Source organism: Mesoplodon densirostris, chromosome 13, assembly GCF_025265405.1.
Source record: "Mesoplodon densirostris isolate mMesDen1 chromosome 13, mMesDen1 primary haplotype, whole genome shotgun sequence".
Classification (NCBI taxonomy): Eukaryota; Metazoa; Chordata; class Mammalia; order Artiodactyla; family Ziphiidae; genus Mesoplodon; species Mesoplodon densirostris.
In genome coordinates this window covers 82,611,635-82,638,192 of record NC_082673.1, presented here as the reverse complement: position 1 = coordinate 82,638,192, position 26,558 = coordinate 82,611,635, and the positions used below count along the sequence as shown (strand labels likewise).

The following is a 26,558-nucleotide window of genomic DNA, read 5'->3' as shown; positions in this document are numbered from 1 at the left end:
GTTGTTAAGTTACAGACTCGAACTATACGGATGGTTAGGAGGGGGTCTTATTAACATAAAACTGTATTTGAAAGTCTCTGGCCCTTGTAGCACCAGTCGAGCTTGTTTCTTGTATGTGTGTCCTGAAGTTGAAGTCCTGTCTGGGAGCGCCCACCTTAGCGCTCTGCCGGCTGCTCCCTGTCCTGTAGGTTAGTGGGACTGGAGGGGCGAGTGTGGTGGTTGAACGCAGGCCCTGGAGGGGCGCTGCCTGGCTTTATGTCCCAGCCCTGGCCCTTACCAGCTGCTTGACCTTGACCTTTGCTTTACTTTGTTTCTTCTTACACAGTGTAAGTGCCTTCCATTTTATATCTTATAGACGGAACGACTAGGGGGTACCTAGCACAGTACCTCACTCAGAGTAAGTGCTTAATACACAGTAGTTGCTATTACCAATGTTGCTATTGGCGCGTCATGCCAATGAGAAGCGCGTGCATTTGTGTGCAGGACCGCTAGGTGCATCATGCGACCTGTGGCCATTGGGTCACTTAACCCTGTCTCCTCATCTTTAAAATGAGGATGGGGCCAGCTCCCCCTGCTGTGAGGAGGGAGAGCGTGGGCGCCTCTGCACAGTGAGCGTTCGTCCGGGTGCTTGCTCGGCCTGCCCGCTTCACCTCCCCGCTTCAGCCAGCCCGTCAGTGCCACCCGGGAGGCATTGCGGGCGTCCAGGCAGGGGAGGGGCTCTGCAGAAACAGGAGCACGTGGAGTGTCCAGGGCGGTCTCTGGAAGGGTGAGCAGGCGAGGAGAGGGGGCAGCACCCCAGAGATGGCCGTGCCCTGCGGGCTCCCGGGGTCCCTCCTGGGTGGAAGGGGCCACAGAAGAGGCCACTTTGATTCTGGCCAGTCTCTCTCTCTCTCCTCGACAAGCCCATGGATTTGGTCTTGCTGCTCCCCCATTGAAGGTGTTTCACTGTTCAGGGTCCGTGTCCCCCAGAGAGGACTTTCCCTGCCCCTCTGACCACTTCGCTTTATTTATTTATTAAAATAAATTTATCTACTTTATTTATTTATTTTTGGCTGCGTTAGGTCTTTGTTGCTGCGCGTGGGCTTTCTCTAGCCGCGGCGAGCGGGGGCTACTCTTCCTTGCAGTGTGCGTGCTTCTCATTGCAGTGGCTTCTCTTGTTGCGGAGCACGGGCTCTAGGCGCGTGGGTTTCAGTAGTTGTGGCATGTGGGCTCAGTAGTTGTGGCACGCGAGCTCTAGAGTGCAGGCTCAGTAGTTGTGGAGCACGGGCTTTAGGCGCACGGGCTCAGTAGCTGTGGCTCGCGGGCTCTAGAGTGCAGGCTCAGTAGTTGTGGCGCACGGGCTTCATTGCTCCACAGCACGTGGGATCTTCCCAGACCAGGGCTCGAACCCGTGTCCCCTGCATTGGCAGGCGGTTTCTTAACCACTCTGCCACCAGGGAAGCCCATGTCCAGTTCACTTTAGGTGCTATTTCCTTCTCCTTGTTTCACAGCACCCAACCCTGTCAGCATCTGTCTCACCCCGTGTTATCAGCATCAGTCGTGCCTGTGCCCCTCACAGGAGGGATGACGTACTCTGGTGAGGTTTAACTTGCCTTGGTGCCTCCTGCTCCGTGTTCATGCCTCGCACATAGTAGATGCTTAATAAACATTCATGTTTGAACGAATGATTAGTAAATAAGTGACTGAGGGCCTTGCCCAGCAGATGGCCAGTCACCACCACCCTGCTGAATAATGGTGTGTACACACACACACACACACACACACACACACACACACACACACACACACACACACACACACACACACACACACACACACACACACACACACACACACACACACACACACACACACACACACCGGTGGTTCCCAGTGGTGGTCCCCTGGCTTGGGAATCTGTGGTGAACTTGAAGCCTTACTCTGCTTCCCCTGCCACCAAGCTAAGGCCAAGATCCTGAGCCTACGGGACACCCCCCAAGTCCTGTGACCTTGGAGGCCTCGCCAGGGAGCAGACCGCTCATCTTCTTTAAATATTTAATAGGAACAAAAACATTGTCAAGACCGCAGCCGGTTTGTTGTAACGTCAGAAATGTGCACTGTTCTAGCTTGATGCTTTTGACTTCCTTTCTGGACCCTGAGGGTGGCCTGCCTGCCTATTCCTATGTCCCCACATTCCATTTCCTGTTGGAAAACGTGGCTTTTCACATTTGATCTCCCCCCTAGGTAACGACGTGGGTCCGTCATCATCGAGTAAGACCGCTAACAAGTTCGAGGGCCTGTCCCAGCAGTCGAGGTGAGCCATCTGCGCACGTGCTCGCCTGGCAGGCTCACTGTTGCCGTGGGCAGAGTTACAGAATTGGGTTTTGGGGGCCATCTGCTCAAGGTGTGGCGTGCCAGCTGGCGCTGATCATGCTGAGAGCCTGAGTACTTCCCCTCGGTTTGCAAACGCCCCTTGGCAGACAGTTCTCCAGCCCGGGCAGGGTCTGCAGACCTTGTTTTAGGGGAGCACCACTCTCCACATCCAGGTTCCTGGCGTGAATGGACCCCACCTCCCCGAGGATCGCAGAGTCTGCCAGAATGAGTTCTTATTTTCAGTTTTTTAATTTAGTCATTTTGTTTTGTTACTTTCCCTCTTGACTCCATTTTACAGACTTTGGAATAAAAAGATGAATCTCAGGGAAATCCAATAGCCTAGAGATTTTCAAACATAAAAATATGACCCTTTCCAAATTCCCTGTCTGTAAGACTTTTTTAAGCTCGGCTAAAAGGGGGGCGTGGTGTCCCTTTCTCCCCTCCTCCACTGAAATGAGATACTTTGGAAGGTCTTCTGTGGGCAGCATCTACCCAGTCCCAGCGCAGAGGGTTTTCTCGAGAAGTGTGACCCAGACAGGGACACAAGGAGCCGCTTCCCAGAGCTTGTCAAAGCTAAAAAACGAAGTCCTCATTTCTTTTAATGCCACTATCTCGTTTAGTCTTTATGACCCTGTGGAGGCAGCCCGGTCACTGCTGCCCTCAGTATTATATGAGGACACGGACCCCAGGAGTTTAAGTGGTAGCAGATGCAGAGCTGGACTCACCCCGGGGGTCCTCAGACGCCACGTTCCGCAGCCTCCCCTTCCTCTCCCCGAGCCTGCCACTCCACTCAGCCCTTCCCCACCTTGCCCTGGGGGGCTCTAAACCGCAGGGCAGGTGGTCTCCTTCCAGAGGAAGGAGAGTCTGACGCAGAGAAAGTGCCCACAGAATGTTTTTTACATGAAATCAAGCCCCCCACGTGTACACGCGCACATATATATGTGTATGTGCGCACACAATACATGTATGCACACATACATGTGCTCACATATACGTGTACACACACAGATAGGTCTATCCACATATACATGTACGCACATATATGTGTGAACGCACACACATATACATGTACGTGCACACATACGTGTACACACATACGTGTACACACACACACAGATCTATCTGTATATACATATATATATATATATATATATATATATATATATATATATGTACTCACACACGTGCACACGGCCCCCCCAGCAGCATAGGAAGAAGCCTGGGCCCACGCACACGCAGTGTTGACCCCAGGTTTCCCATGTGAGGCATTTCCGAGCCTCTGGCTTGGCCTCAGTACGCTGGTCAGGAAACCATTGAACTTACGTCCGTGATGGGCAGGTGTGCATCCCCGCAAAGATGCTGAGGTGGAAACACACACTCCAGCAATGTTCAGAGCAAAGCCCTCGCATGTTTACTCTTCCCAGTGTGGTTTCATCTCAACAGCCTGATCCTCCAGTAACCCAGAGGCCTTAGGATTTCAAAGGAGCCGAGGAAAGAGCAGTTAAGATCAAGGGTGATTTGTCGGCCAGGATGGAAGACGCTTGCATTTCATCTTTTTTATCGGACTTTTGTTTTCTCTTTGGTTGGTTTGCCTTTTCCTGTCCTTTTAAATGCAGTTAGGCTAGAAAGAAGGGGGGAAAGCCAGTTCTTAGACCACCAGAGGACAGAAAAGGATAAATGAAGTAATAAAAGGGGCTCTTGGCAGATACAAGTCTGGCACTTGGATGCTATTGCTGTTTGGGTCTGCAGTGCTCCCGGTGTCCTCTGAGAATAGCTAGAGCCTCTTGTTCAAGGAAAAGAGTGCGTTCCAATTGAGAGATGCCACCTGCAGCGCTGGCACTTCGGTGGTGGCAGGGGTGTGAGGAGTCACATGATGTCAAACAACACAGGGCGGCTTCTGTGCCAGGGGCTGCTTCCCCGGGCTTTCTTCCTCTGCTTGTTTACAAGTCGCCCAAAAGGAGGAAAAGCTCAGGGAAAGTCTGGAGGCCTGGGACCCAAGCTGTTTGCTCTGGTGCAGAGAGAGACAGCATAAGGGCTCTGGAGTCAAACAGCTGGGTCTGAATATCCAGCTCCACCACTGACCAGCCTCGGGACCTTCTGCTGCTCTGAAGCTGCACAGGCTCCGGTTTCCTCTTGTGAAAACGGAGGTGACAAGAGTTATGTTTTGGGGTCACATGAGTTACTTCTGTGCGGTGCACTGGGGGCACGACCTGCAGTGTGCCAGGCGCTGTCATAAACGCTGTTACCTCTGGGGAAAGGTTTCAAGAAGAGGAGGAATTAGGCTCTATCATTCAGAGGGTTAGTTGTTTCATGACTTTCCCTCTTGACTCCATTTTGCAGACTTGGGAATAAGAAGATAATCCTCAGGGAAATCCAGGTAAACTTTGAATTAGGGAAAGTAGACTAAAATCTTTTGTTAGAGAAATTATGAAAGACTTTTTAGATAATTCTGTAAACTCCTGTGACTTCCTTGAGTAATATATATCACTGTTGATTTGGTAGCACTTTGAGATCCTAAATGATTCTTATTTATTAATTAGCACCGGTTCTGCAAAGACTGCCCTTGGCCCAAGAGTTCTTCCTAAACTACCTCAGAAAGGTAAGATTTATCTTTTTCATATTTGCATGTAATTAGAGTGTCATTATACCCTCCGAGGGGACAGGGGCATCTGTCTCTTTTGTTCCCTGCTCTATCTCAGATGCCTAGAGCAGTAGCTGGTATGTAGTAGATGTGTATTTAATATTTGTTCAATAAAGAAAAATACTTATAGGTTCAAATTTTGTGATGAGCAAAACACCAAACTCTTCCTTAAAAACACCATGCTTTTCCAGAAGACACATCATTAGTATCCCCAGGTGCCATTCCTTCTCTTGCAAACATGATCAGAGAGACCTGGGAAACAGTACTAGCCCCGCCACTTACTAGCTGTGTGGCCTGGGCAGGGGACCCCGAAGCTTCGCTAAAGCCTCAGGTTCCTCACCTGTCAGTAGGGCCAGGACACCTGTTCCACCAGATTTTGTAAGGACGAAATGAGATGATGCTGCAGAAAGGCTGGATTTTGCCGACCGGCCTCCCCATGTGGTCATTTAACATGTGCTCTGTCCTCTGTATTTCCTCGCGATTGAAAGTTGGATCAAGAGACCCAATCAGATACAAGTTCAGGCTTTGCACAACTCCTTCCTGGGTTGTGGTGCGTTCTTCAATTGAGAGGGACGTGCCATCTGATTGTCTCTCTTTGAGTGAAGTTGCAGGTGTTGATACTCAAAGCCAAGATCCATTCATGTATCCTCTGTTAAGACCACTCCCCAGGGCCGTCGGCGGGTGGTCAAGCTCAGCCCGCCTGCAGCCTTTGGCCCGGCTGGTTACTCTCTCTGCACTTGGCGTGTGGACACCATCCTGTTCTTAGGGCACTGACAGTCCCTGCTCCCCTCCTGTGCTGGGCCCTCCTCGTGTCCTCAGCCTCCAGAGGTTGGCTCGGCCATGGTCACTTCTCTTGTGAATACGCCCTCATTCCCTGGGGAACCCATCCTGGCACCTCCACATTATCCACCCAGCCCAAGAATCCCTCTATAATCTACACTCACACACACCAGGCTCTGTACTATCTCTGCTCTATCCCATGTCTAATAGGCTGCTCAGCTTAAGATTTTGAATATGCTTCTGACCCCACCCGCCTAGGCTTGTTTTGCCCACAGTGTCCCTATCTGTTACAGGTGATACTGTCCAGGTCCAGGTGTTTGGGCCTTAAAACCTAAGAAGGAAGCTCAGCTCCTTCCATCCTGCCATGCCCCACATCCAGTGTTTCCACACATACTGTTGGTTCTCCCTTCGATGTGTCTTAACATCCAGGCACTCTTTCCCATGTCCCCCCCTCTCACCGTGGTCCACGGGCCCATCACCTCTTGTCTGGACTCTTGCAGCCTCCTACCTGGTCTGCCTGCCTCTGCCCTGGCCCTGCAGTCCTTCCTCAACAGAAGAGCCAGACCAGGGTGATCCATGTTAAATCAGTCACTGTGTCCCATCCATCCAGTGGTTCCCTCTCTCACCCAAAAAAAATGGTAGGGTCCCCGGATGTGTTTCTGAGCCTCCTGAGCTGGAGACAGAGGGCGGCTGTGACGTCGAGAGGGGCGGGGCTGCAGCTCCTTCTACTGCCTTCCCCCTCCCCCCAAGCACCTGCCACCAGCTGGCACTTTCACATGGACTGTCCCGGCCACATCTCACTCTTTTTCCCTCCCAAACGTCACCCATTTTTAAACTCCTTCGGGCGCCTTTTAAAAGGCTTAATTAAAGCCTTCTCAACTGGGGACAGACTGCTGCACAGAGCCATTTGTTGAAGGAGTTTTAAAAGGCAATAGTATAAGGGCTTGCCTGGTGGCGCAGGCAAGAATCTGGTTGAGAATCTGCCTGCCAATGCAGGGGACACGGGTTCGAGCCCTGGTCTGGGAGGATCCCGCATGCCGCGGAGCAACTAGCCCCGTGAGCCACGACTACTAAGCCTGCGCGTCTGGAGCCTGTGCTCCGCAACAAGAGAGGCCGCGATAGTGAGAGGCCCGCACACCGCGATGAAGAGTGGCCCCCGCTTGCCGCAACTAGAGAAAGCCCTCGCACGGAAACGAAGACCCAACACAGCCAAAAATAAATAATTAAATAATTTAAAAGAAAAAGGCAATAGTGTAGAAACCTCAGGGGATCTTTCAGCCTGAACAGAGTCACCACAGTTCTGCACTGTGATACAGCTACCTGGTCCCTTACATTCTTTCACAGTTGTCATAATGAAACTACAGTTTTGCATCCTGGGTTTTTCCACTTAGCATTTCGACGTACCTATTTTTTCAGGTATCCGTGAGCTCTTCGTGAATGTCCTTAGGCTTGCGCTCTTCCACTGGGTGGGTGCCATCCTCTGCCCGGCACTCCCTCTGTTGGGAATGTGGGCTTGGGAGTGGCGGGCTCTTTCCTCCCCCTCCTTCTTCTCCTCCTCCTGTTATGTCCTTTGAGTCCGTTCTCATGAACGAACCATATTTGCTTGTCTGTCCATCAGAGTTAAGAATGCAGTTCAGGGCCTCCCTGGTGGCGCAAGTGGTTAAGAGTCCGCCTGCCGATGCAGGGGATACGGGTTCGTGCCCCGGTCTGGGAGGATCCCATATGCCGCGGAGCGGCTGGGCCCGTGAGCCATGGCCGCTGGGCCTGCGCATCCGGAGCCTGTGCTCCGCAACGGGAGAGGCCACAACAGTGAGAGGCCCACATACCGCAAAAAGAAAAAAAAAAAAAAAAGAATGCAGTTCAGAAAGGACTCTTTTTTTTTTTTTTTTTTTTTGTACGCGGGCCTCTCACTGTTGTGGCCTCTCCCGTTGCGGAGCACAGGCTCCGGATGCACAGGCTCAGCGGCCATGGCTCATGGGCCCAGCTGCTCCGCGGCATGTGGGATCTTCCCGGACCGGGGCACAAACCTGTGTCCCCTGCATCGGCAGGCGGATTCTCAACCACTGCGCCACCAGGGAAGCCCCAGAAAGGACTTTTAATTAGAGAGGGGAAAACCCAAATCAGCTTGGAAATAAAATAGCCAGAGATTGGGCAGGCTTCCCTGGAGGAGAAACTGTCTCTTTCTTATTTATTTGTGTTATAAAAGTAATATATATTCATCCTAGAAGATTTTAAAAATACAGATAAGCATAAAGAAGAAAATACAAACCACCTGAAGTCTCACCACCCAGGATAAACAATTTGGTCTATCCTTTCAGTCTTTTTTCCTATGCTTTTTTTTACATCACTATGTAAGCTGATTTTTGTCACACAGTAAATCAAGAACCCTTTCCATGACATAAATTACCCTCTTACTGGCTGCGTAGTACTCTGTTGTCTGATACCAGGACATATTAAGCAGTCTGTCCTATTCCACATTCACCCAGTTTTTTCACTATAAACAGTGCCGTGCTGAACAACTCAACACAGGCATGTCAGTGCCTGGCTTTGATCCCTTTTTAGGACAGATTTCTAGAATCAGAGTTGCATGTTCGGATGGCGCAGCACTTACTCCCAGCTTCTACTTCCCCAAAAGTGTGGCTCAGAGCTAGGCTTTCCAGCCCCACGGCCTCAGGGAATCTCCCAGCTTCTCCCCCATCACTGCCTCAGACTTTTGTTTACCGCAGGATCTGATTTCCAGGAGAGGAATCTGATGGGCCTGCTGTCAGTTTCTGAGCCGAGCCACATCGGCTGAATCTCATGGGCCAGCCTGGGAGCAGGGTGTCCTTGAATTTGATTTCCTTAGGAAGGGACGTGGCTGGGCAGGCTGCAGTACAGCTTGTGACAGTTTACAATACTGGGGTTTGTCTTTGTTTTTAAGTAATGAAATTTTGAGACTATCTTTCTGAATTTCGTATTTCTAGAATAAAATTTGGCTAGTTTGGCTCACTCATTGTGCCTTAGTCAGCTGTGTTCTCATTGAGCACATACTATGTGCTCGGTGAATCCTGGCCTCAAGGAACCTTGTCTAGCAGTAATGATGATATTCTGATATAACTAGAGCCTCCCAGGTGCTGTTGGCAAATTCTTTACGTATGTCAACTCATGATGAGGAAGGTGAGGCACAGAGAGGTCGTGTAATTTGCTCACGGTCACACAGCTAGTAAGTAAGTGGTGAAGGCTGATTTGAAGATGTGTCTTAGTGTCCTAAGTTCCACTGGATAGAGCTGTGCAAAGGTTTCAACAGACTACAGAATTTCCAAGCCATGGAGTACCATGCAGCCATTAAAGACAAGGAAGAGGAACTGACTTAGAAATTCTCCCAAACATATTAAATGGGAAAAAAACAAAGTTTTTTCCAAACAGTGTATGTATTGTAATGCCATTTATGGGTTTTAAAAGATAATTCATACGCCCATGTATGTGCACCACTCAAATGGAACACAGGTTACCTCAGAGGGGTGGTGCGTGGGCGTGGTGAGGGAGGAACCTTTTCCCTCTTACATAGTGCATGAATCATATAAAACGTGGGGAATTAATAATATTGTACATTATGATACTGCTGTAGAAAGGAATAGGCTACAGCATTAAGAATGCTCACTGCACTTCCCTGGTGGTCCAGTGGATAAGACTCTGCACTTCCAGTGCAGGGGACCCAGGTTCCATCCCTGATCAGGGCACTAGATCCCACGTGCCGCAACTAAGAGTCCACATGCCACGACTAAAGATCCCGCATGCTGCAACTAAGACCTGGCGCAGCCAAATACATACATAAATAAATATTTTAGCTATATATATGCTACTAATAAAGAATTTTTATTAACACAGGAAATACTCTTGCTAAAACAGTATATAGGAAAAGCAGATACATGTTTTATCTATGAAGAATACATAGAAAAGTCCAGAAGGAAATTACATCAAAGTATTTTAAATGGCTACATTTAGGCAGGAGGCTTATGGAAAACTTTTCCTTTAGCTCTATACTTTTCAGTTTTCTGTAATCTGTATTATGTTTATAGTTGTGGTTTTTTTTTTTTATTATTCTGGATTAGTTTGGATGTCCTGTTCATAAACTAAAGCATAAAATCACCCATCGTAAGGTGGATGCCTCCCAGGCTTCTGACTTTCACCTTCTTCAAAGCAGGCCATCCGTGCCTCTGCATCCAGAGCACTCCCTCGGGGTCGGTTCTCCTCCATGTGACCGTGACAGAGGAAGGCAGTGCTGATCCCCTCACGTCCCCGTCCAGTGACCCCCCTCTCTGTGTTGTTTCCCGCAGTGGCCCTAAGGAAAACAGAGACCAGCCATCATCTCTCCCTCGACAAAGCCAGTGTCCCGCCCGAGCTCTTCCAGAAGTCATCGCAGTTAGCAGAGTTACCGCAGAAGCCGCCACCCGGAGACCTGCCCCCGAAGCCCACGGAACTGGCTCCCAAACCCCCAATCGGAGACTTGCCACCTAAGCCGGGAGACCTGCCCCCCAAGCCGCAGCTCGCAGACTTGCCTCCCAAGCCGCAGGTGAAGGACCTGCCGCCCAAGCCGCAGCTAGGAGACTTGCTGGCGAAACCCCAGGCAGCAGACGCCTCTCCGAAGGCCCAGCCGCCCCCAGAGCTCGCCCCCAAGTCACACCCAGCCGATCTCTCCCCGAATATCCCGAAGCAGGCGTCCGAGGACTCCAACGACCTCACGCCCACCCTGCCAGAGACGCCTGTGCCGCTGCCCAGGAAGATCAACACGGTGGGTGGACACCCGGCCAGCCCAGCTCGGGCATCATGGGGGCGTGGAGCCTGGGGGTTGGGACCGGGTTGTGGACCCCGCAGACAGACCTCAGGACCTGCGTTCCCTGTGACCACGGGGGCTCGGCCACTTAATTACGTGCCCTGAGCCTAGGTTTCCTTATATGCAGATCAGAGCTAGGACAGTGCCTGAGTTCATGGGTGATGAAACGCAGTGACAGATGAGCTGCACCCAGTAACACTCAGCAAGTGGTCGCTCTTGCCTCAGATCCTTGAGGAGGAGACCTTTCCTCTCCCAAGGTGGCAGGAAAGCGGTCTCCCTCTCAGGGTTCTGAGCACCTCGCTCCGCTGCTTCTCACAGCATCTTCCTGGAGGAATTGGGCGCAGGGCCCCAAAAGACTTGCACCAACACAGAATTTGGTTTGAAGTCTCCCATTCCAACTTTGTCCTGAAATGCTTTCTACTCTAGGATATAGCCATTTTACTTGAATGTAAACGTGCTTTTCAGCCCCGCTGCCCGCCCCAAAATGTTTTTTGGAAAAACGGAGCTCTGGGAAGATGCACGTGTGCTGTCTGTCCTGCCCATGGCCGCACCCTCACAGGGTCACGAGCACCCGGGTCAAGGAGCACAGTTAGTGGGGGACTAAAAGCCTCTACTCACATCTTACTACAAAAAACCAACGTTGCAATAAAAGTGTGTCACTTCGGTACTAAAGGAAAAGTGAGACGAGTAAAATCCATCCTCCCCTGGGTGGGAGACCATGCACACGTGCATCAGCGGGTGCTTGCCCTTCTCCAGGGCAGGCTCCCGAGACGCCCGAGCACCACGCATGGCCTTGACCTGCGCATAATTCCAGTTTGTGCTGCTTTACTGTTCATCTCATGTAACCTTCCCTGTCATAAGTGGCCACACGCAGCTTGCTCACAGAGTCAGAGCTGAGAAGACTTAAGATCTCTACTGGCCACAGCTCCGCCGGCTTCTCAGACCCCACCAGCTCCAGCACAGCCCAGGGAGAGGGCTGCAGAAGCCAGCGGGTCATCAGGGTGACTGACCGAGGGAGAAACCAGCAGACGGGAAAAGCGCTTGACCCAAAACTTTTCCAGACACAGCTTGCTTTTTTTCTTCCTAATTATTTAATAAGCTGGGCACCAGAACCATCCTTTAGAAGGTCATTTCCCTATTTCCATCTTCCTGTTTGCAAAGAACTAGAAATCCAACAAATAAAAGCCCAAGTCAAAATGGGTCAAAAGCTAACACGTTTTGGGGAACTGCCTGGCGTCCTCCCCGCCCCAGGCTGCCCTGCCCTGTTGAAGCAGCATGTGCTGACTCAGTGCTTTGCACGAGGGGCTGAGAAATGTGTTTATGCCGCACGTTCCGTGTGCAGAAGCTGCATGTCCTGCTTTACAGCATGTTTCCCCAAACCATTTTTAGACTCTTCTGTCATCTCCGCAAGCTGCCGTGGGTTGGGGAAGGGGAGAACGCCTTGCAGTTCTAGGTGAAGCTGGATTTGGGTCCCTGCCCACGATGTCTGCCGTCCGATGGAAGCCATCGGGGCTGCCTGCTCGCTCACACCGGGCTCTGCCCTGCTGCTCGGGGCAGAGGGCCTGTCGTGTCCGGAGGGCACCCAAGGCTCGGGGCGCCTGCCCACAGGCCTCCCTCCTTTCACCGAGGAGAAACTGAGGCTCAGGGAGGTGAACTCACTCGCCCAGTCAGTGTGTCTCTTTCCCTTCGGTCTGTCCTGTGAGCTAAAACCCCATTTCTTTCTTGAAGGGGAAAAGTAAGGTGAGGCGAGTGAAGACCATCTATGACTGCCAGGCGGACAATGACGACGAGCTGACCTTCATGGAGGGCGAAGTGATCGTGGTCACCGGAGAGGAGGACCAGGAGTGGTGGGTACGTACCAGTCGTGAGGACCAGAGTGCCCCGGGGCCTGCCAGCCCCGCCTCTTAGCCAGCGGCCAGAGCTTTGCAACTGGGTCGGGAGAATTCACCCTCGCACATGCTTTAGCCTTATCACACCACAACCTGTAAGCTCTAGGTACGTTCTGGTTTCCCAGCCAAGCTCTGCTCAGGCGCTGCCCTCCACCGCCGCGCGTCCTCCTCCCCGAGTTCCATCCTTCATCCCGCCTGCAGTTCTCTTGCCGTCAAGTGGGGCCTGATCCCTGCTTCACGTGACTTTAGAAGATTGAATGAGAATATGTGAAACTCCTTTTACCTGAAAACCTGCTGCCCAGGTGTCAGGAAGGAAGGGCATCCCTGTCCTCCCGTCGTGGCCCTTGAAAATGCCCTGGTCCTCGGTGGCCACAGGGGTGGCTGACATGTCCCCAGCTGTCTAGGTTGCGGCCGGAGGGAGCCTCCAGTGGGCCCTGCCAGGCAGAGGTGCAGCGGGCAGAAGCCTCCTGTGCTTTTCCTCGTCGAGCATTTCCCGACCCCAGCGTGGAAGTTCTTCCTTGGCAGCCTGAGCCCCTCCTGCCCAGAGGGTCCTGGCTCTGTCTGCCGAGAAAGGGGCCTGCGGTTCACAGCTGAGCCAGCAGAGCCTGCTGATGCCCAGGAACGTGTGCACGTCCACACACACACATACACACGTGTGCACACACATGTACTTTTGGCTTCCCCTCCTTTGGGCCCAGACAGTGACTTCAGATTCTTGGCCACAGCTGTGGGGATTTTGCTTGGACTGCAGCAGTGGTTCAGCCAGGGGCAGTTTTGCCCTCTAGGCACGTATGACAACATCTGGAAACATTTTGATTATCAGGGCCTGGGCAGGGTGGGTGCTTCCTGCTTCTGGGGGGTAGAAGCCAAGGCTTCTGCTAAGCATCCAACAGTGTTTGGAATAGCTCCCACCCCAGTGAACCATCTGGCCCCAGTGTCAGGAGTACCGAGGTTGAGGAACCCTAGACTCTCTCCCTCTCTCTCTCTGACATGGGAGTCTGGCAGCTTAGACTCTTGACAAGGAGATGGACCCTAAAGGCCCGAGGTGACTTACTCTGAGCCCCTGGATAAAGCATGTCCTTTCAGTAAGCCTCAGTTTCCTCCTCTGAAAAGTGGGGCATGAGTCTAAGAACTCACGTGCACGACACCAGTTAAGACCCCGTGAGGTGGGCCGGCCAGGCCTCACTCCACTCTTTAGAAGGGAAGCTGGTGGACAGTGGCCCGGGTGACCGCCCGAGACCACAGTCCCGGTAAACGAAGGAAGCAGCCCTGGGCTGACACGCAGCTCCTGCGCCGGCCACCCTCCGTGCAGCAGGCACTTCATGCAGGGAAATGAGCGCGGGCCTGGATCTCGCTCCGTAATTGTCACGTGAAGCCAGCGTGCGTGTCGTATTCTTTCTCCTCATAGGCTTCTCTTTAATGCAGTTCACGCTGGTGTAACTGAAGTTATTAGGAACTTCTGTCAGGTCACCATGGCTTCCAGGTTCAGGCAGCAGACGACAAATCGGCCGTAAAACTTGCCCTCGTCCATCTCAAACTTTCACAATGTCCTTCCCCCGCACAGCAGCCAGAAAGCAGGTTCTTGGTACACAGAGGCCCCTCCATATACATAATCGTCAGTGTAATCTCTCAACAGGCTGAGAAATAGGGGTTTTTTAGCCCCGCTTTACAGACAGGAGGCTTAGCACGGTTTGCCTGAGGTCGCCCGGCAGGAAAGGTGGCCAGACAGCCTGGTTGAGCGCATTGTTGAAGCTGCAGCCTGGGCGAGACCGTAGCAGGTCAGCCCCCTCTGTGGGCCGCTGTCCCTTTGTGTGTAGAGTGAGGGGTCACGGAACTGTACCTCCCGGCGCTGTGTCTGCGGGTGCAGTGATCCACGTGAACCACGTGGTCCTCCCCTGTGTGGTGCTTTCGTGCTGTGTCTCACCGTGGCCTGCATCCCGCCCGGGTCAGGGCCACCTCCAGCCTGACACCTGTCCTTTCTCCCTGCAGATCGGGCACATCGAAGGACAGCCCGAGAGGAAGGGGGTCTTTCCGGTGTCCTTTGTCCACATCCTGTCCGACTAGCAAAAAGCAGAACCTTCAGACTGTCTGCACCTGTCATGCAAGACTGCTGCGTCCACGTGGCCCTGTGCTCACCGTGTATATAGCTGCTGTCACTGAGCGGGAGGCTCCCGGAGGGGCTGCCGCGGGAGGGGAACATAGCGTGTGTTGTAAATACCCTGTGGTCTCTGCCTTCGCCAGTATTAGGGTAGCCTTGGGACCCGGTGCGCCTTACTGGTTTGCCAAAGCCGTCCTTGACATCTAGCACTTCCATCTCTCTCTATGCTGTTTTCCAAGCCAACAAACAAACACAGGAATATAGGAACTGCTGGCTTTGCAAATAGAAGTGTCTCCAGCGACCGCTGAAGGGCACAGAGTTGCCTCTGTTCCTGACAATACAGTATTCTCCATTGTGTTACTGAAAATGCACCATTAGCAAAGAGGTGGGTTCTGTTTTCCAGGTGAAACTTTCGGCTCCATGACAGACCAGCCTGTAGTTAATCTGTGTACACAGTTTACAGCTACAAAAACCGACCTTGGTATTTATTGCAGAAGAGTGCTGAGTTAAATGTAAGTGTTATTCCTTCAGCAAAATATTCACTGACCCAAAACCTTGGGTGGCATTTTGCAGTGCCCAAAGCCTCATGCAAGTTTAGACAAGTGGGTTTACACTGTCTTAAGAGGATGAGTACCCGCCCCTGAGATATTACCTCATTATGCAAAAATAACATATCCTTCATGACTATTTTCACAGAAGTTTAAGACATCTGATGAAGTTCAACTTTCAGGAACCAAGGACTGCCAGAAACTATTAGCCTCTACATTATGCATGCATTTAGAAGCTTACCTGAAATCTGCCTTTTATAAAGGAATAGTATGGATAAGTTGAACTGTACATTTTTTAAACTTGATTGCCATTAAAGGAGAAATTATAAGGTTGCAACGATATTTGCTTCCAGTCAGTCATTTGGCTTTCTCAAGAGTATGCATCTACATATCACATTATGAATTAGCATCCTTCAAATGTGCTAACGCCCCCAATGTGTCCATTTTAAAGTCTTTTCTGAGTTTTGTTCCTGATAAATTTAAACTTTCAAAAGATTATTCAAGAAGATGACGAATTCAAAAGTCAGTTCTGCACATCATTTATCCCCCCCTGCAGAATCCAGGTGCTGAAACCGTCCTTCTCTTTTTCCATTTTCTTTACTAAGCCCCAATCATAGATAAGTTTTCCGATCTCCAGCTCTGTTCAATAGACACGTTACCTTCAAGTCAATTCATAACCAAGTTTTTGAACGCTGCTATGAATTGCACTGTGAAACACGCTCTTCCTGCCAGGAGTCTCTGCCCCTCTCAGTTTTCTTCTCATCCCAGCTGTGTTCATCAGACCATTAAGAATATCGTGAGTTTTTCAGTCTTTTACGTCAGTCTGAATTTTGGGAAAGGTTACAGTCATTTCACTCCACAGTCAGTGGGGCTGCTCTCTGATTCTGAGGCTCGTGTGTCATTCTGGCGTTAAGTTTGCTTAAACTGCTGTGTTGGCAACAGCACAGAAAACTAATATTTTTAAGCAGATAATCTTGGCGATGAACAAGAAATGTTCATTTCACAGAAGCACAACTCCCAACCAAACCCTTAGGGGAAGCCTTCTTTAATAGAGTCTAGAGTCAGTGCTCAGTGAATATTTAGTTCTGCTTAAGTGATTACTATGAAAACTTTGAATAGCCACCTAATCAATAAACCTTGCATGACAAACCTGCAACGTATCAGCTGTTATTGGAAAGTGGTTTTAAGCAATTGCTTCCTCAGCGTCATGGCACACGTGAACCCCACACAGAACAAGACACCGGGAGCCAGCCGACATGCTGGTGTATGTGGCTGACAGTGTTCACAGCGTCAGTGTTTAAGCCACATGGGTGTCAGGTCAGGAAGTCACCGTCTGAAGTTATTTAGTGTCCCAGTTCATTCATTTATACTTCTTAAGTTGTATTGAAGCACCATTCATTTTTGTGGCCTACAGTATTTTCAACTGATCTCAAAATAAACTGGCTTTTTAAAAAAACACAAAAGGTAGATATCTAAAATTACATGGAGTCAATGTCTATTTTTTTCCCCTTTTGGAGTGACTTACACAAATGCCTTTTTTTGTTTGTTTTTAAACACTTTGGGTTTTGTTTTGTTTTTTTCCTTCTGGTTTTGTTTTTGTTTTCCATCAGGAACTTGAGTTCTCTCTAACCCAGCTTACTGTGGGACATAGGAAAACTAGGTATAAGTACCTTTGGCGACCTTGGTTGGGTTTGCATCTGGTATTGTTCTTAAACTCAGTGAGCCACAACCTGCAATTTTGTACATGAAACAGAGTATTTTGAAGGTATGGAACCTATGGAAAAAATAGCTAATTAGTTCTTTCTCCCCCCCGCGGAGGGGAAAGTTATGTTCTGCAAATAGTGTGTGTCTTATTTTACTGTTGAACAGCAATTGCTATTTATTTTTTTATTGCCTAGAACTTTCAACATGTTGTATAGGAATCCCATAGCGCCACGAGTTAAATTCCGAATTCCCATCTGGATGTTACGCTCAAGCATCAGTACACTCGTCATTTCACATGTATTTAATGTGACAGTTTTCAAGTACTGTATGTGTTCATTTCTACTTTTTTTAATATTTAAAATTGCTTTTAAATAAACATATTCTCAGTTGATCCCAAACATCTGACATCAGGCCATTTTGTGAGTTGTCCACTACTCTTCTGATGGAGGAAATCAAAACTTCACTTGGCTGTGCTTTTGGGGGGGTGTAGGTAACACAAGTCATTCAACTTCTACATTAAAGCTCACTTTGGTTAAATAATGGGCTTCCCTCTCCTCGGCTTACGAACCATGGACCTCAATGTTTTGGTTTTCCCCCCCTCCTCCCCCCCCAACCCAATTCCCACTCCCACCTCCAGGCACCCAGCCTGCAGTCATGAAGATGACATGTTGATGCATTAAAAGCTCTTGGATGGTACCCAGCACAGACCAAGCGCTGTGCATGCACTTCTGTCATGTTGCTGTCACCACTGGTGCCACTGCACGGTGAGCAGACCCAGGTCCAGGCACCGGGCCAGCGTTATCTCATCTCGCCCTCAGCAAGCCCTCCCGGCTTCACAGAGCTTGACAGGAGGCTCAGGAAGATCCATTACCGCGCAGCAGCCATGGGGGTCCGGGTGAGTAGTTCTGGCTCCAAGGCCATCCTCAGAATTTCCACCACGTGGGAGATGGTAAGCATCATGAACTTCTGGCCAGGGAAATGCAGCCGTGGAAAGCTGACCGAGACCGCGGCGTTGAAGATTCCGAAGTGTTGGTCTCTGCATTTCTTTTGTCTCCTTTCGTGAAAGTTGGTAGATCTTGACGCCTGTTCACACACCTCGGCAAGATAAACCCTACAGACCACCCTGTGGGGAAAATGGGGTTCGGCACGGAAGCCAGTGACTTTCCATCGGGGTGTATCTGGGAGAGGTGACCATAATTACCTGGGTGTTTCAAGCCATAATTACCTGGATGGCAGCCAGCTTTCCATCTCATTACAGAATGCTTCAATGGCTGCACTGGTTATGTATTGTTTTAAACCTGGAGCAGCCTCTCTTTGAGGTCAACACACTGGCCCCCCATTGAAAGCAGCCCCTCCAGTATGCTGTGAGCCCCCCCTGGCCTGTCTCCCAGGGGTGCTAGCAACAGGAGGGCACCCTGATCTCTCTCCCTAGGGTCCTTCAAGCCCTGGACAGTAGATGGGCCGCTGTTCCCTGTACGTGGAGTCGGTCCTGTAGGAGGCAGAAATCCTCCTCCTTCGGCCCATCTTCAGATGAGGAGATGCACTCGTAGGGCTGAAGTGGCTTGTCCAAGGTCACAGTGAGTCACAGCAGCAGCTGGAGCCCAAGGCTTTGTGGCCTCGGCACCAGCCTCCCCGACCTCTCCCTCCCCAGCCCTGCTTTTCGCTCCTCTCCCCAGCCCTGTGCCCTCCGCCGTATTTTTTAAGTCTTCCTCCTCCCAGAATGTGGGTGTATGTGCGGCAGGGGTGGGGTGGGAGTGTTGATAATTATGGGGCAATTCAGCCTACGCTACTTTGCCCCCCATGTGTTCTCCTCCATCCCAAATGGAAATCTTTCATTTCCCCGAATCTGCAGTATGTGGGTAATTTGAAGCCGGTGGGCTTCCTGGAGGAAGGGGGTCTGTGCCCATCCTGGGGGCCTGCACGCCTGAGCAGGTGAAGGCAGAGAGCTCGGGCAAAGGCTGGTGGGACAGTGTGTGGCGTACCTGCAGCAGCCGGAGCAGGGACCAGTGGTGAAGGCACAGGCAGGAACCCCTCCCCGGCAGTCATGCACCCCTTCCCGGGGGGCCCATCCCGCACGGTAACTGCTAACCTGCATCGCAGCCACAACCCGGGCCCAGTGCCGTATCAGCACGACTGCGCTCGTCCCGGCCACACTATGAAGCGGAACGATCATCGTAACCCGACAGTTTCGGAGACTGATGCTTAGTGAAGATGTAACTTGCCAAAAGTCAAGTCGGTTGTGAGGGACGGGGGCCGGACTTGAACCCAGAGGTCAGGGCCCATGTAGCTCCCAGCCGTGACCTTATGTTGCCTCTACTGCTACTGACTGGGTCCGAGCCGGCCCACTCCAGCCTTGCAGGGCAGCTCAGCCCCAGGGAAGTGTAAACCAGGAAGTGCAACGAAGTTTGCAGTCCAGAGAAGTGACGGCCTTTGCAGAAGGGGCCCCGGGTGAGTAGTTCTTGGACAGCTGCTCTGCAGAGGTCGGGCTGGCATCCGGTGTCCCGGTACGTGCAGCCTGTGACTGAGAAGAAAGCGGTGGTTGAGTGAGTGTGTCTATCCGTCAGCACTGCAGCCCCATGTGCAGGCATTGAAACCCTTAAGCTCCTGAAAACAGGAATTAGAGCTCAGATAAACACAGCTGTTTTGCAAAAATCTTAACACACAGCAAACCCTCATCAGAGGCTCAGAAGGCCAAAACGTTGACTTTCTTCAAAACCACCAGGGGAGAAGCCCTGTTCGGCTTCGCACATCTTCGGACAGGATTTAAGCTTTCACTTTATAGGTCCAAGCAGATCTGAGGACGAGAGATGGCACACGTGTCGTCTGCATGCTGGCCTGAGAATCCATCAGGGCCAGGTTTTGAGATTCGGGCCAGCGTCACCTGGGGTCCTCGGCATTAAAATCAGGTTCATCGGCCGGCCCTGAACCTGGAGTCTCAGGAGGGGCCCAGGATCTGCATTTAACCAGTATCCGCAGGTGGTCCCCGTGTACCGCCAGCGGGCACGGGTCCCTCTCAGTCTCCCAACAAGAACTGTAAACCTCCTCTTCCCCAGATACCAGTGAGAAATCACACAGATCTCCTCAGTGTTTGACGTGCAGTTGGTGGCCTCCAAGTATTCCTTGCGCGGGTGAGCACATGAAACCTCCTGGCAAGATAAGTAAAAGAACGCCCGTTGTTGAAAATGGGGGTCATGTTCGGTGGCGGGAACGTCCTCCCCAACCAGGGGTCAGAGGGAGCCTCTGGTCCAGGTTTGCTCTGCCCACTGCATACTGCTGACTCTCACCCAGTAAACAAGAGGCCTGACAATGGGCCTCTTTCTATGGTGCATTAAGCTGCAGAACAAAGACGCACAAGAACACGTTGTCTGAATGCGCAAGCTTAGTTCCTGCTCAGCTGGAACCACTTAGAAAACCCAGACACCAGGACTCCCCTGGCCTGCTCCACCTCCGGAGAGCAGTCGACTGCTTCCCTATCTGGGTCCCCTTTTACGGCTCTGCCACCGTAAGAAAGCTCTAGAGCTGATGAGCCGCGAGTGCACCCAGGCTGTCCTGCTTTCCCTTCCAGACCATTGCCGGTGGCCGGGGTCCACTCTCCAGCCTAAAGCCGAAGCTGAGTCTGGTCTGTGCCCAAGTAGGGGGTGCGGGTGATGAGCAGCTCACATGGTGAGGGGAAGGGAAGGGAGTCTGGGTAGGCAGAGAATAGGGGCAGCGTCAAAGTGAAATCAGCTGAATGTCCACAACAGCTGGACATATGTATATGCCCCGTGACCCAAGGCTCCCGGGTAGAAATTGGGCATGTGCTGGGCAAAAAAAACATGCTAGAGTGTCCATAGCAGGACTGCTGATAACAGTAAAAACCTGTAAACTACCCGAATGTCTGTCCCAGTAGAATGGTTATATAAATAGGGGCATCTTCACACAATGTGTACAGCAATGAGAATGAACCAACCACACACAATAGGGGTGAATGTCACAAATGATACTGATTGAGGCAAGAAGCCACACTCAGGAGAATTCACCTTTGATTCTACATAATGTACAAAAATAGGTCATGTATGTGGTTACAAGTCACAATCACGGTTACCCGAAGGGGAACTTGGAAGGGAGGCCGGGGGAGATACTTTGGGGGTACAGATGCTATTCTTTCTTCTTCTGGGTGCTGGTTACACAGGTTTGGTTCAGTTTGTGAAAATTCCTTGAGCTGTTTGCTTCTGATATGTGCACTTGTCTGTTGTGTGTGTTATCCTCAGTACAATGCTGATAAATGTGTAACCAGCTCTCAAAATATATTTTTTAAGGCCCTTATTTGTAGCATTTGCCAATTCCCATGGTGTAAATATTTCTACAACGGCTGAGTCCAAGCTACCAATATGATGTCGCTGAATGCCAAGTTGGGAAAAGAGGTATACGATCCGTTACAATCCGTTCTTGCAAGTGGGACTGAGCCAGCTCAGCAGACCACTGGTTATACTTTAACAAAAGTGCTTTAAAAAGTAAAGTCTGCTAAAACGCAGAGGTGAAATGAGGGCTAATGAGGATAAGCCCCTTCTGACCTAGCTACCTGCTTGGCCCCATGTAAGCAACACCCATCACCTACCCCCCCACCTCCCTATACTCTTTAAAAAACAATGTTATAACAGCCTTATTGCAATATAATCCATATACCATACAATTCACTCATCAAGTATACATTTCAATGGTTTGTTCGTAGAATTGTACAACCATCATCACAATCAATTTTAGAACATTTTCCTCACCCCCGAATGAAACCTTATACCCGTTAGCAATCACTCCCATTTTCCTCCAACCCCTGACAACCACTAATTTACTTCCTGTCTCTATAGAGATTTGTCTCTCTTGGAAATTTCATATAAATGGAATCCTAGATGGTCCTCTGTGACTGGCTTCTTCTACTCAGCATGACGTTTTCAAGGTTTGTCCATGTTGCAGCATGTATCAGTATTTCTTTTTATTGCCAAGTAATGTTCCACTGTATGGATATCCTTCATTTTGTTTATCCACTGCTGAGCAGTTGGGTTGTTCCCACTATTTTGACTATTATGAATAATGCTGCTATGAACGTTCGTGCGTAAGTTTTTGCGGGGACGGATGTTTTCGTTTCTCTTGTGCGTATACCTAGAAGTTGAATTGCTGGGTCAGAGGGCAACTCTGTGTAACCGCCTGAGGAACTGCCAGACTATTTTCCAAAGCAGCTGCACCATTTTGCATTCCCACCAGCAGTGTACAAGGGTTCCAATTTCTCCACATCCTTGACAACACTTGTTATGATCTGTCTTTTTTATTACGGCCAGCCAAGTGGGTGTGGAGTGGTATCTCATTGTGGTTTTGATTTGCGTTTCCTTGATGACATGATGTTGAGCATATTTTCATGTGCTGACTGGCCATGTGTACATCTTCTTTGGGGAAATGGCCATTTAGAACCTTTGCCTATTTTAAGAGTGGATCATGTGTCTTTTTGTTATTGAGTTGTAGGAATTCTTGATATATTCTAGATAAAGTCTCTTATCAGATGTGAGATTTGCAAAAATTTTCTCTCATTCTGTGTGTTATCTTTCCCTTCTACTCTTTTGAACCTGGATATTGTCCTCAAGAAGATGGAACGTTCAGGAATCACAAACTCCAAAGCCTTCAAAAGCCAGGCAAATCACCTAAATATGTGAGATGGCCTTGGGTTTTTCTCCAGTAATACCATTGTTCAGGCTAAACTAAGCGTCTCTGGGGCCTCTGGAAGCATAGATGTGGGCAGTGGATTCTCTGGCCCTGGGTTTGATGCTGCATGCCCCCCGCCCCATAGCTGAGTGTATGTGGGCAAGTTAGCTGGCCCCTCTGAACCCTAAATTTTCTTTTTTAATTAAATTTATTTATTTATTTATTTATTTTTGGCTGCGTTGGGTCTTCGTTGCTGCGTGCAGGCTTTCTCTAGCTGCAGCGAGCGGGGGCTACTCTTCCTTGTGGTGCGTGGGCTTCTCATTACGGTGGCTTCTCTTGTTGTGGAGCACGGGCTCTAGGCGCGCGGGCTTCAGTAGTTGTGGCGCACGGGCTTCAGTAGTTTTGGCACATGGGCTCAGTAGTTGTGGCTCGCGGGCTCTAGAGCGCAGGCTTAGTAGTTGTGGCGCACGGGCTTAGTTGCTCTGCGGCATGTGGGATCTTCCCGGACCAGGGCTCGAACCCGTGTCCCCTGCATTGGCAGGCAGATTCTTAACCACTGTGCCACCAGGGAAGTCCCCTAAATTTTCTTGTCCATGAAATGTGGGTACTACCGCTGCCCTCACAAATGGAGATGGACAGAGAACAACTTGGAACATTTTGGAGTAGGCCCTCCTGTATAATGGTTAACTCTGTGCACATTTTACTTTGATAAATTTTTTTACTATAATGTAAGACCTACATCTGGTCTGGCGTCTGTTAGGGCTCTGTCGGGGGTAATCCCCTCCCCCACCCTGCTGTTTATGCCCAAGAGCCCGCCCGGCTGCCTCCACCCTCCATCCCCTGAGCCTTCCTGATCGCTCAAAGCTGCCTTTAGATGCCTGAACCTGCTACCTCTTAGTGCAGTGGGGAGGGCGAAAGGGCTAAATACCACTTTTGCTTTTATTATTATTAAATCGGAGACCAACAAATGTTTCTCAGCTTCCTGGGCCAGTAAGAACTTTACCAATAATTGAAACCAAAAGAAAGTGTGGTTTCGCTCTCCTTTCAAGAGGAAGTAGCCTTCTGACCCCATCAGGGGTTTCTCAGTCTCCCCCGCGGTAGCCACCACCCCAGCCCCTGCAGCAGAGCCCAGCTGGGCATCTGTGCCCCTGGAGCCCGGGGCCTGGCTGCTCTGACGATGCCCGCAGCCCGTGAAGTCGGCCTGTAGAGGGGCTGAGGACAAGGGGCAGGGTCTCAGATCCCCGGGGGAGCAGATCTGGTGGTTCCAAAGCCCGACTTCCCTTAACAGACAGGTGTACTCAGGGGTCACGGACACACCACCCAAGGTCGAGCTGTGAGTTTCAAAACAGAAATGAAACTCTAGAAGCGCCTCATCCCTGCCCCTCTGGCTCTTAACGGTAAAGTCACTCCCTTCCATGAGTCAGGCTGGGAAGTGCTGATTTCACGGTAATGCATCACCTCTGCTTAGAGAACCCTCCCTGCCAGGCAGGATTCTTGCGGCTCCGACACACCCAGCTCCCCGCGCCCTGCGCCTGGGGTGCCCGTGGGGTCAGGGGGCCCTCGGGGAGCCAAGCCCAGAGCAGGAACCCGCAGCTCCCCTTCCCGAGGCAAACCCGCCCATTATGCTCCATCTGTCTCTGCGTCCGTCTGTCTTTCCCTCTACTTAAGCTGTGGGTCTCAGACTCGAGTGTTAAAAATGCAAACCCCGCACCCTGACCTCCCTGATTCTGAGTCAGCGGGTCAGGCAGAGCAGGTGGGACCCCGGGTTTTGTGCGTGTAGCAGATACGCCTGGACGCTCTGATGTGGGTGGTCACGGACTGTCCTTTGAAAAATAACATTCACATGGTTCAACATTTTTTTTTTTTTGAACCAAAACAACGTGTGGATCTTGAAGCCAAAAGAAGCGCTTTGTTGGATGCTGGCCTGGCCTCTCCAGCTTCATCCTGTCTCACCGTCCTCAGCCCCTTCCAACCCTGGCCAGGACCCTGCTCCGTCACAAGCACCCATGGTCTCCTCCAGCCTATTCTAGGGCTCAGGCCACCGACCAGACATAAAGCTACTAATAGGTACCGTCTCTGCCTGCCTTTCACGCTCCCTGCAGCCGAGAGCCCATAGGGGGTCCTCAAACAACAACTTTAAGTAAGGGGGCCACTAAAACCCCGACCCCAATCCACCAAAGTTATCCTGAGAGAAGAAAGACGTCAGAATTACAGGAAGTGGTGTCTTTCCTCTGGCCTGGTAGAGGGTATTCAAACACAGCTAGTCTGTCTGCTCTCAAAATGGAGTCCAGTTGGACTATCACAAATAAAACCCTGCTTGTGGGGCTTCCCTGGTGGCGCAGTGGTTGATAATCCGCCTGCCAATGCAGGGGACACGGGTTCGAGCCCTGGTCCGGGAAGATCCCACATGCCACAGAGCATCTAAGCCCGTGCGCCACAACTACTGAGCCTGCGCTCTAGAGCCCACGAGCCACAACTACTGAAGCCCACACACCTAGAGCCCGTGCTCCGCAACAAGAGAAGCCACTGCAATGAGAAGCCCGCGCACCGCAACAAAGAGTAGCCCCCCGCTCGCTGCAGCTAGAGGAAGCCTGTGTGCAGCAACAAAGACCCAACGCAGCCAAAAAAAACCCACCCTGCTTGTGCCTGCATCCAATTAGGAGGGGAGAAGGAGTGCGGAGGGGCAGCTCTGCAGGGCAGCAGGGGCTGGAGCAGAACTGGAACCCACCCACCGGGGTCACCACCCCCAGGGCTGCTGAACTGAGGAGGGGGAGCCTGGGTTCTGTCCTTGCCTGGCTCCAGCCAACAGGAAAAGCTCGAGCAAGCCCTTTCCCCTCTACGCTTTAGTTTCATCACCCGGAAGATAGGGATTGCATAGGCTGGCCTATGGTTATGCCATCACATCTCCTTTTTCTGATTTTGACCCTCTCACCACCCTTTAGAATGAATTGTGATATCGGACCAACTCAGACAATCCAGGAGAGTCTCCCCATCTCAAAATCCTTAACTTAATCACAGCCGCAAAGTCCCTTTTGCCATGGAAGGTAATATATTCACAAGTCCCAGGGATAAGGACATGGCCAGGGCAGCGGGGGCGGGCTGCTTTATTCTGTCTATCACGAAGAGCTCAAACAAGTCTCCCAAAGTCACAGCGCTGGAGAGTAGAGAGTCTGGGTTAGGTGACACCCAGGTGGCTTTTGCTTCCTCAAACCTCTGTGACTCCATGCTGATGATCCGTGAGCTCCACCCTGTTTTCAACAGAGTGGCAGAAGCAGCAGCAGGGCCCATCTTCCTGTACTCACACTCCATCCTCCTCCGAGAGCCCCCTGTCTTTCAGCAAGCATCTCCGGTGCACCTACTATGTGCCAGACCCCAGGGACCCAGGATAATCAACACCAAACATGCCTGTGTGGACACTCAGAGTCAAGTCAGCAAAACATATGTCCTCGGTACTTCAATAAAGCAGCTTCCAAGATGGGGGCAGTCTAAATTATAACAATCCTTTTGGCAATACATAAGAGGCCCCCCAGAATATTAATACACTGGCCAAAATTCCAACTCTTGAGAATTTTTCCTAAGAAAAATAAAAGACTTCTGCTATGCTTTTATTTTAAAAATTCACATGGCTGGTTAATTATGGTACATCCACCCAATAAAATAATATGTAGCCACAAAAAACATGCAAACATACTTAATATATGGTGTTTCAGGGTACAATTTAACAACCACCAACAGGGGACTGATTTACAAAGGCAAAGTGCTTCCTGACAATGGAATGCTAATGGCTGTCAAAAAGAAGAAATTGGAAAGTCTGCACATGTCAAAAGAGAAAGATCTCCATTACATGCATGGTTTATACGTGGAAAAATTCTGGAAGGATTTGAGTACCATAGTTCTGAGGTCAGAACTATACTTGGCACTTTCTTATATTGTGATATATATTTTTTTAATTTATTATTATATATAGTAAGCTGGGGGTGACAGATCGTAGCATAACCTCTTTGGAAAGTGGGTCATAATATTTAATAAATTCGAAGTTACGCGTATCTGCCTACTACACAGC

General features: G+C 50.6%; 1 protein-coding gene across 6 annotated transcripts in view; it reads left to right on the top strand.

The window, feature by feature from the left end:
* Positions 1–15,463, top strand: part of ASAP1 (ArfGAP with SH3 domain, ankyrin repeat and PH domain 1) — a 349,810-nt gene extending 334,347 nt beyond the window's left edge. For all 6 annotated transcript variants that reach the window (XM_060115500.1, XM_060115496.1, XM_060115499.1 and 3 more), the window contains 5 exons: positions 2,224–2,293; positions 4,893–4,951; positions 10,090–10,544; positions 12,315–12,437; positions 14,465–15,463. In XM_060115500.1, the coding sequence (XP_059971483.1) occupies positions 2,224–2,293; positions 4,893–4,951; positions 10,090–10,544; positions 12,315–12,437; positions 14,465–14,539 (782 nt within the window). In that variant the 3' untranslated portion in view covers positions 14,540–15,463. The remainder of the gene's footprint in view (positions 1–2,223; positions 2,294–4,892; positions 4,952–10,089; positions 10,545–12,314; positions 12,438–14,464) is intronic.
* Positions 15,464–26,558: the final 11,095 nt, after the last annotated feature.